General features: G+C 40.6%; 1 protein-coding gene across 1 annotated transcript; it reads right to left on the reverse strand.

Annotated features, from left to right (window-relative positions):
• Positions 1–689: 689 nt before the first annotated feature.
• polr1g (RNA polymerase I subunit G) lies at positions 690–7,729 on the reverse strand. The gene is made up of 3 exons (XM_028824944.2): positions 7,471–7,729; positions 6,476–6,635; positions 690–1,748 (listed from the first exon to the last, which is right to left on the reverse strand). The coding sequence occupies exons 1-3, from the start codon at positions 7,574–7,576 to the stop codon at positions 1,229–1,231; spliced, it is 786 nt and encodes a 261-aa protein (XP_028680777.1). The 5' UTR covers positions 7,577–7,729; the 3' UTR covers positions 690–1,228.
• Positions 7,730–10,890: the final 3,161 nt, after the last annotated feature.

Below are 10,890 nucleotides of genomic sequence, written 5' to 3' on the forward strand. Positions count from 1 at the left end.
ACTTAGTGAGATGACCTAGAGGATCATATTGCTAAATTCTGCATGAAGGAGGCTTTAAATAATGAGAATTCTATGTAAAACCACAAGCCGTATTGTAAAACAAGACCACCAAATGGCCATCAAAACCTAGTTTTTAAAGGATTAACTCTCTAAAATACCTAGGCAAGTTAGGATTGACTGAACACTCTGTAAATTGATAATTATGACAATGTGCACAACAATGCCTTGTGATAAACTGATGCCTCGTTCGTCTACACCATTAGGCCATGTGCCTGATGTGTCAGGTATAAGGTTTGGCCCCCACTAACCCTGAATTAGATTGAACAAGTTCAGGAAAATCTAAGTAATGCACGAACAGGATACATGTTCACATAAAAACAAGCATCTGAACTGAAGTCAGGACTGTTGTTGACTAGTGTATGATATAGAGAACTGTGATCCAGATGTTGCGTGGGCATCCCCTTGGCCTGGTCCAGCTGCCAGATCACCCTCGGAGAATCGCACCACATGGTCGTAGTGCCGTAACTGGTGCTCCCTCACAATGCTTCATTCAGGACTCCATGAGCAACACAAAGTCAAACCAGCAGTACCCAAGGATTCTCTGAAGAGACAGCACCAAAGAAGTCTGGTCTTCATCTCAGGTCACTGGGTAGCGTCCATGTCTTGCAACCATATAGCAAGACCAGAAGTACTTTTGATTTTTTATATTTATTTGACAATATTTTTGTAAAAAAATCCATGCCTTTTGTATGTTCCAAGCATACAGCTAGATAACTCGACATTTTGATTTTACAATACAGTTAACATGATTTTTTTTTCTATGCACCTTTTTGATAAGGTTTGCTTTTGTCCAGCATTTGTCCCCACAGATGCCCACTCCATCAAGAACTTTATTCTTAATAAAAATATGAAACGTTTTCTCTGTCATCATTATGAATCATATAAGGTAGTAAAATATTTTTAAAAAAAGAACATTTTTTGATGAGAGATTTTTTTTTATAGCTAGTTCACAAAGTGAATAACTTGGTACACAGTAAGTAAAAAAGGGACAAACATGCTTTTTTGAGATTACAGTGACTGAACACACAAAATCCTTTTTACTTATTATGTAATACTGGAAAACTAAAAATGTAATCATAATCGGACTCTTACAAAGTATTTAAGAATGGGATCTGGCACAATATGAACAGATTCCAGAAGGCCAATCCAGGAAAGGCGGCTGTTAACCTCACTCCACATATTTTTTCTTGTCCTTTTTCTTTTTCTTTCTGCACAATTCAGGTAGGTCCATGTTCTCATTCTCTTCCACTTTAATGTTTTTGACCACTAGTTCCACCATATCAGGCTCCTCCTTAACTTGTTTGTAATGTTTTTCTTTTTTCCGCTTCTTTTTCACATGGTGTGTATTAGTATCTAAATTTGACTGAAGCAGACTGGGAGATTTAGAGGAAGCAATGCTTCCAAAAGGAATAAATCTTTGTTTTAGACATGGTGGGATTTGAGGGGCTGGTATGGCTGGAAGAGCATTAGATACAAAACTTGCATCACTTGTGTCACACTTTTCACTAATGTTTAAAATACCGCAGAAGGGTGAGCCTAACTTTAAGTCACATTGCTGACCAAGAGCCAAGACACATGTATTTGGCAACTCCTTCTGGCTACTGAGCACATTGTAGATTTTCTTCTCTCCATCTACACGAGTTTTAACAGTGTTAAAACCAATCAGAGGCACCTTCTTGTCAGAAAAACTGAAAGAAAGAAAAAAAAATTAGAGTGCAATATCTGTATAAGTTACCATGAAACAATCAAAATGGTCTTAAAATTGTAGTTTTACAAATTGACAGTTTCTCAATTGTGCCACTATTGACTACACTGATTAACCCACATTAGCCACAAGTCCCCAAAATCAGAGGTAAGGTATACTGCTGTACATCTGACTGACTGCAAGAGGTATAGAAATATGACATTCCTGGGGCACAAACTCAACAGCTGCAGGAGGTACCTTTGGTCCAAGTATGGTGGAGGGGCAAGTAAACAGCATTTTCTTTGTCTTCCTATAGTGTGTTTTTGTTTTAATTAAAGAGGTAAATACACAACAGATTAATTTGAGCTTAAACGTCTGTGGCCTTTCAACTGTGGTTAAAACGCAATTTATTGTTTCCAGTTACTCACAATTCCACATTCTGACCTACTGCTTACTAACAGGTCTGTGGTAGGTTTTTATAATGCTACATTGACAGGCCACCTTCCCTCAGCAGAACCTAGCATTGTCACATTCCGTGTAATACCGTGACCAGGGTCCATTTGGGCTCGGTGCTCATGACCTTCTCTAGGCTACAGATGAGCCTGAGTTAGAAGCTCAGCAAACTGGCAATAGAACCTGGAGGTTGGATTGTAGAATGTGTTGAGGGAGAAATGGGCCAAGTTTGTCTTACTAGTGCAAAAGGATAGCCAAACTTGGGTATACTTGTATTCATAGCTTTGTCTGTGGAAGAAAAGAGTTTGGTGAAGGTGCTTACTTCTGATGTTCACCCCAAAAAAATTCTCCAGCAGCTGTAGGGATATTTATGAGCTCCTGGCTACATTATATATAGACTTCACTCCAGTCGCTTCCACACAAAAAAAGCTTTGTACTTTGTGTCTGTGCATATAAAAGCTATTCGAAGTGCTTATCTTTTTTGAAGACAGAAAGGCATTATGCTTAAGAAGTTACCACTGACTGGCTCCGTGGTAACAAGGAAATTAATACCCCTGTAAACAAATGGTAGATTTTATGTAAAATGTGACCAGGAGGTATTCTCTATTTGATTCCCAGCTACATAATTAATTATTTTAGGACTTTAGTGCTAGGGAAGAAACTGACCATAAGGAACATTATGTATAAATACAAGGACAAGGTTCAAAACAGCCTTGTAAGCGAAGTCAACAATTGTCCTTGAGATCAAGTCATCAGACTTAAAAGTTCTATTTTCTACCCTGTTAAATGGAGGGAAAAAAAGGGAGCAGAGCAATCAAGTGATCTCGATTTACATCACGCTGAGCACAGCACCCTGGTAGTTGACTTGGTAAATCCAAGATCTCCAAACCTGCAGGTGGAGTGTCCTGGCAAAATGCTCATCACTCATACTGGGTCATCCTTTTGCAACCATCAATGATTTAAACATGGTTTACTCATTACAGAATCATCATTATGATGGACTGCATTAAACCACTTTTAGGTGCAAGGCAAGTATTAACCTTACAACCAGTTAATCACTGGTAAAGAGTGCCAATTTGGAGTCCTGTATATCTTCAAGCTTAATTTTACTTACATCTCTCTATTATAATAAAAAAAATCCTGGGACGAGATGAGACTTTTTCCAAGAGATACTTTCATGTCCCGTGAGATGAGACTTTGTGCCAAGAGATTTAACCACGCTCTGGGATGGAAATAAAAGACAAGGAGAAGACGACAAAGTAGAACGTTGTAAGGAATTCAAAAATGTTGGTGCAATACACATGCAGAGCAGGTTTGAGATAAAGAAAGTACTAAAATTTGAAAGTCTGAAAAAAACTGATAGTAAAGATCCCATTAACACAAACAGAAATTATTACTCGGTGAAATAATGGAACAGCGAAAAGAGATTGAATATATTGCTTGGATTTAAACTTCTAATTCATGTTGCCATCAGGGAAAAGTACTGTTTCTTCCCAATGAAGACGCGTATCCGCGAGAATTAAAAGATTTCTTGTTTGGTGAAAGTGAAATCCACATACGCGAGTGGCAGAGACACAAAGTGAGTGGCGCATAGTGCCAGGTGGGGGGATGGTTGGCGAGTGAAGCAAGCAGGGGGCAAAGCCCCCCAAGTTATATATTAACCCTTTAACCGCCAACTCCCTAAATATTCCCCATGCCAGGAGAAATCTGAACAATTTTCGTTTTTTTACTTTACATTTATTGAAGCAGTATTTACCTGCTGAAATGTTTCAAATAAATGGTCAATCAAAGGACGTAGCTTGAACAAGCGGTCACGGTTTGGATCTTTCATATCTGGCTCAGATAACGGGCAGCAGTCCAGTTGAGATGCTGGGGATACACCCACTCATCGCCATCATCCGATGCGTCGTCATTCACAGTATCATGCAGCGCACATTGCTGATCATCATTGTCGCTAAAATCTTCTTCAGAACTGCTACAATCATGATCAAAATTATTGTCCAAAATCGCCTGCAAAACCTCACTTGAAGTCAGTTTACGTTTCGCCATATTCACAGCTTTCACTTTCGAATCACATCACGTGAGCGGCCAATACAACCGCAGAGTTGTCGAAATACAACGTAGTAATAATACCCACGCCAAACTGTCAGTTATACTACGCGCCAGGCATTCACATAACCACAGGCAAATGTGCCGGATAATTCCGGCAGTAAGGCGTCAGCAATAAAGCTACGATGCCGGATATATCCGGCAGAGGGCGGTTAAGGGGTTAAAATAATAAACACTTTAAATCATTTTACTTTTTGTTTAAATCTGTTTGAGATAAAACATAATTGTTTGAAAAAGCAAGTAACATCTCACATTTGCTCAAGTTATTTGACAATGGTTACATTCTGAACCAAGAATTCCACTATGTGCACTGCTGATTATGGAAAACCATTTTAAAAGTGTATTGCCTGACTTATATTTTAATAATAATGATTACGAGTTGAACTGTGGAACCATGTTGAGAACACAGAAGACCTGTCCAGAGACATAAAATAACATGTAATATTTAGGGAAAAATCACCTGGATTCCAAAGCAAGAAGTCAAATTTAAATTCACATATGTAGTGTAAACTGCGGCACCATTTAATTTTTAATAAAACTAGGGGGCTTTGCCCCCTGCTCGCTTCACTCGCCAACTCCCGTGTTTGGTTTTCCGGATACACACTTTTAAGATTTTTTTTTCTTTGAATTGTTGCTATTTCATTAGTTTCACTTTTATTTCAGAACTTCTGTAAAAACAATATTTGGAATCTTTCGAGTCCAGATATGCTGAATCTTTTAAATGAGGTCAGTGAGACATGTGTTTAATGACTTTGTCAGGTTAGAGATAATGAAAACTTGAATTCAAAAGACCCCAAAAAAACGCAGGCATGAAACACATGCAGAGCAAGATACAGAATATGAAAGCAGAAAAAAACAACAGTGTCAAAAAAAGAAAGTAAACCTCGCATTAGCACAAAAAAAGAGAAATTATTACTCGGAGAAATAAATAAAAGGCAAATAGAGATCAAATATATGGACACAGGTGATATGTCATAAGTATGTAAATATTGTAAGGCTTTGAAGTTTAAGTCAGAGAATTTCAAAAACGTGTTTTACCTCACATGCATTTGTTTACTTTGCAAAAAAAATTATTAACTGATGATGATGTAGATCGCTTTGTCTGTGCTGAAATTCCAAACAAACAGAGAAACCTATCCTGAGTTATCTCTAACCTGTTCTGCATGTGTTTGGCCCTTTTGTTTTGTAACCTCTTTATGACGTTTTACTTTGTTTTCTACTCTGTCTTTTATTTCTGACCTTGCTTTGTCCTGCTTTTTTTCCCCCCAATGACACCTGGTCCGTGGTGATTATTTTCCCTTTTTCAAGTATTAATTTCCGTTTGTTTGCGCTACTGCAATCTTTACTTTTTTTTAATACTTTCTAATTGTCCTACTTTCATATTCTTTAACTTTCTCCACATTTGAATCCTGGATACATTTTTTTTTTGTAGCCTTTTGAATTGCACTTCTTTCATAATTTGCCCTGCATGTGTATAGCGCCAACGTTTGTGAACGTCTTTATGAAGTTCTACTTTGTCTTTTACTCTGTCTTTTAATTCTCAGCCCGATTGGACGTGCTTTGTTTCAGTTCCACTTGTTACGGGCTGATAATTACTTGCCTTATTTTCTGAATTTGCACCTAGATTATTTTTTCTTTCCAACGCTTTTGAGTCTCTTTTCTCCGCGCTGCTTTCTTATCGCTTATTCGTCATCGTTTCAATTATAACATATTGTCCTTATACACTTTATTTGCGCTGAGACCCCGGATCTGTATGTGCTCAAATCCTTCACAAGACTGAATGTTTTGCTGCCTCGTTGTCTTATTTGATAGATTGTAAGTAGGGCGTGTCTTGCAAAAATCTCATGTTCTACGTCATTGCGACATAGAACATGAGATTCTTGCGACGGTCCTGGGTCAATCTCTTGGCACAATGTCTCATGTTTACGGTTCCCACGAGACGCACCGTGGAAAGTCTCTTTGGTCTTGCGTGTCTTTTAAATGTCTTCCGAGAAGATCACATACAGTATCATAGCCTTGCTTTTGCTTTCAAGACAAGGATTTTTTTTATAATAAAGAGAAAGGGCAAGATGCAAAATACTCAAGTTTACAAATTAGCTATCGCTGAATGGTATTCTATCAGGAAATGTCAAGTGCACTGGTGTCACCAACGTCTGCTGTTGTCCTCACCTGGTAGGAGAAAACCCAACTGGTGCTTTGATCAGCCAAAGCTCAGTGTTTGGGGCTGTCAGCTTCTCAAGAGTTAGTCTGCTGAGGCTGTCATCGGAGCAAGGGGTAAAATCCTGAGGACACTCCAAAGCAGGTCTCCTCTCTGTGGCCGTCTTGTCAGCTTACAAAAAAATGACAGGAAACGAGAGTTAATTGCTGTAACCACTTGTGGCTTTAATTGACACAGCGGAAGGTGGGGGTAAAACTTCCAGACACAAGACAGGGAGGAACACTAGAGTGCGCAGAGGGAAAACCAATACAAACATGAAATTCACATACAAAATCCACACAATGTAATATCCCACTTATAATCAATCGGCTGTTTAAGTGGCAATAAAATTGTGGAGCAAGTGCGGGTAGAATTTGTAATGAAACGCCTTTTAAATGTGCCTACTGAATCTACTCGGCCGAGGCCATTGACAATACGTCACCAGTAAAGGGCTGCTAAAACGATCAAAGTCTGTTTAAAAGTGTAAAGAAGGAATGTTTCTACACATTCTAAATGTACAGTAAAGGGCTAAACTGCACAACAACACAGACTCAACGTCTTTACATCTTTCGTTTTGTTTTAGACTTTACAGTTTAAATAAGGATTAGATAACAGATTAGTAACGAATCATGGACAACTGCTACACAATGCAACTCGTTGAACTTCACATCCTAATGTCGATTTCAATTTAAACATAATACTGGAGTCTGTTTTCCCGATTTGAATACTCTGTCTTACTCAGATACATAAAAACGCACAACGTTGTTGCTACCGTAGTTTAATCCTATTAATAATTGGGGGGGGGGGGGGGGGGGGGGGAATCAATAGTACTGAAACGATTGCTGTGGAAGACGCAAAGTTTGGTCCATCTTTTACACCGAATAACTCTAGCCCTGGAAATAGCAAAGAATACGAGTGGTGCTCAATTAAACAAACACCCAACCCCAGATACTGTGCCCCTTCTCACCGGTGACAGGGGTTCGGCCTTTCGGATGGCTTTTCACAGGTTTCGGAGTATCGTCCTCCTCGCTGCTACTGGACGAGGAGGAGATGTCCTTAAATCTTCTTAACATTCCGTGTCTGGTCTTCCCCTGGTAAAATGATCCGCTGGTTTCCCCATACAGCACAGTCCGATGTTTTAAAATATCATTGCCAAAAAGAAAATCAGAGCTGAAGACCTAATTGAAAAAAAACACGTGCGCATCTCCATAGCACTGGTGTTTTGACCTTTGCCCTGGATGTACTTAGGAGGAGACTATAAGGACTTCCTGTAGGATGTTGTAGGACACTAGGGGGCGCATAAGTTAAGTAAGGTGGTCTGATGTGTTAAGGCTGAAAAAAAAAAAAAACGGCATAGAAGGCTTACACGTAAAGTGGTATCATCTGACGACATCATGTCAATAGAAGCACTGAAACGGTAGATTGCTATACCTTAAAGTATGACAGAAATAAAACGAGATGAGATTAGGGGACTCCGATGTAGGCACTGTGTAATTTAAACCAAGCATTGTCTATATTAAAAACAAACATGCAGACGGAAAATGACATAGTTATGGTGTGCTGCTGCCAACAGAAGATGTTTTAATATACGATCTGCCGTACAAATATAGTACATTCATACATATTTGATGAAAATAGAGAAAACGGGAGCCATTCTTGATTTTAAACGTTAATTCTTTCTCCAGTCAGGAGATGGCAGCAGTGCACCATCTCATATATACACTCATAGGGCGAATATTACACCAGACGCCATATAACTGAGCCAACAGACAAACTGGCACTATAATTTTATTAAAGAATCATTGAAATAGAAAAAATAAAAGAAAAAAATGACAAAGGGAGTAATATTGTCATTCGATTCCTTTAAACATTCTTGTCTTCTGTCCTTAGTAATTTAGCAAGGTAAGAGCAGGAATATATTATAAATAAATAACAAGTTTCATGACCAGCTATCAAAATGGCACACGGACCACTCAGGAACTCGAGTTTAGGACCCCATGGTCAGAATATCAGCTAACTCTCTGTGTGACAGTGAATTGGCTCCAATAAGATTAGTACTTCTTCCATCTGCGCTTTTTTTATTTTATAAAATCTGTTTTTCTTTTTAAAAAATTCTTTATTAGGTTATAGTTCAGTTCTATATGCCATCTGTTGGAATGAAAACTGCAATGCATTTTATTAGTATACGTGACCAATGCCTTGGACCCGGGTAAGTCAAGAACAATGCCTTTGAGTGAATGTGTTGTGAGCGACATCATCCGTTCCTGTAAACTGTAGTTACACTCCGTGGAATTAATTTCAATTAGAAGACACTTTGTCACTTTAATTTAAGCTCTAGAGCAGCGGTTCTCAAACAAAAAAGGGAGTGCGAATGTTGCCATATGTGGCGTAATTTTGCTATTCGTAGGGAAATTTTAAACTTGTAGCGGTGTCCATCCATCCATCCTCTTCCGCTTATCCAAGGTCGGGTCGTGGGGGCAGCAGCTTGAGCAGACATGCCCAGACTTCCCTCTCCCCAGCCACTTCTTCTAGCTCTTCCAGGGGAATCCCAAGGCGTTCCCCAGGCCAGCCAGGAGACATAGTCCCTCCAGCGTGTCCTGGGTCTTCCCCGGGGCCTCCTCCCCGGTTGGACGTGCCCGGGAACACCTCACCAGGGAGGCATCCAGGATGGATCCTGATCAGATGCCCGAGCCACCTCATCTGACTCCTCTCAATGCGGAGGAGCAGCGGCTCTACTCTGAGCCCCCCCCCCCCCGGATGATTGAGCTTCTCACCCTATCTTTAAGGGAGAGCCCAGACACCTTGCGGAGAAAACTCATTTCAGCGCTTGTATTCGCGATCTCGTTCTTTCGGTCACTACCCACAGCTCATGACCATAGGTGAGGGTAGGAACATAGATCGACTGGTAAATTGAGAGCTTTGCCTTATGGCTCAGCTCCTTTTTCACCACGACAGACCGATGCAGAGCCCGCATCACTGCGGACGCCGCACCGATCCGCCTGTCGATCTCACGCTCCATTCTTCCCTCACTCGTGAACAAGACCCCGAGATATTCGAACTCCTCCACTTGGGGCAGGATCTCGCTCCCAACCCTGAGAGGGCACTCCACCCTTTTCCGGCTGAGGACCATGGTCTCGGATTTGGAGGTGCTGATTCCCATCCCAGCCGCTTCATACTCAGCTGCGAACCGATCCAGAGAGAGCTGAAGATCACAGCCTGATGAAGCAAACAGGACAACATCATCTGCAAAAAAGCAGTGACCCAATCCTGAGTCCACCAAGCCGGACCCCCTCAACACCCTGGCTGCGCCTAGAAATTCTGTCCATAAAAGTTATGAACAGAATCGGTGACAAAGGGCAGTCCTGGCGGAGTCCAACTCTCACTGGAAACGGGTTCGACTTACTGCCGGCAATGCGGACCAAGCTCTGACACCGGTTGTACAGGGACCGAACAGCCCTTATAGCGGTTGTATCGGCAGCAAAAAATATAGGAATAAATTTTATTAGGGTTTCAAAAAATCGTTAGGGCGATTAAAACTTATGAAAACTCGGGGTCGCAAATACTTAAAGGTTGAGAAACGCTGCTCTAGACCAACAGTCCAGCTAGTGTGTGTATGTGTATGTGTATGTATGTATATATACTGTATATATATAGATATATACTAGCTGTGTAAGCCTGTGCTGTAAAAAGCCCGGGGTCCTAGAAACGAAATCGTCAGAAAAAAAATTGAAATGTAGAGATGTCAGGTAATTGAAAGGAACTACTCTGAGCGTCTCTCTCTAGGAGGTTTTGTTTTGCCGATGTGCTTGCAATGCTTGTGCATTAGTGGCAGGAGGAAAAATAAAAGGGATACCGTTTTGCCGATGCTAGCAACTAAAGCGACTTTGTCTTTCTTCTGAGGTTTTGTTTTGCTGACGCGCTGGCCTCCCTTGTGTTATTAACAGCTAAGCATGTTTTCTTTTTTCTCGGAGGTGGAGCCCTTACCCCAACTCCACCTCTCACTTCCGGGCTGGACAGACACACACACTTCCACACGTAGACATTTATATACAAGATATATATATATGACACAGTGTTCTGGGTCGTTCCTGCATGGACATTGCAAAGACAAGCAGGTTAAGTGAACTGGTGATACTAAATTGGCCCTAGTGAGTGTGTGTGGGTGTGTGTGTTCACCTTTCAAATGGACTGGCACCCTGTGCAGGGATTGTTCCCAACTTGCCCCCTATGTTTGTTGTAATAGACTCCAGCCCCCTGCAGCCCTGCTTAGGATGAAACAGGTTAGAAAATGGTTGGATAGATATTAGAAGAAAGACACAAAGGAGATTTTAAAGGTTAGAGGGACCAAATAGTGCTCCCAGTATAATTGAAGGTTTTTGCACAAAAA

The sequence above is a fragment of the Erpetoichthys calabaricus genome, chromosome 18 (genome assembly GCF_900747795.2).
Source record: "Erpetoichthys calabaricus chromosome 18, fErpCal1.3, whole genome shotgun sequence".
NCBI lineage: Eukaryota > Metazoa > Chordata > Cladistia > Polypteriformes > Polypteridae > Erpetoichthys > Erpetoichthys calabaricus.

What these genes read in the sequence shown, in the direction of transcription:
- polr1g (XM_028824944.2), bottom strand. Translation starts at nt 7,576, where the DNA reads ATGTTAAGAAGATTTAAGGACATCTCCTCCTCGTCCAGTAGCAGCGAG. An exon ending in AGGCCGAACCCCTGTCACCG is followed by an intron (nt 6,636 to 7,470) that starts GTGAGAAGGGGC and finishes TTTTTTTGTAAG; the next exon opens with CTGACAAGACGGCCACAGAG. An exon ending in GTTGGGTTTTCTCCTACCAG is followed by an intron (nt 1,749 to 6,475) that starts GTGAGGACAACA and finishes TCTTTCTTTCAG; the next exon opens with TTTTTCTGACAAGAAGGTGC.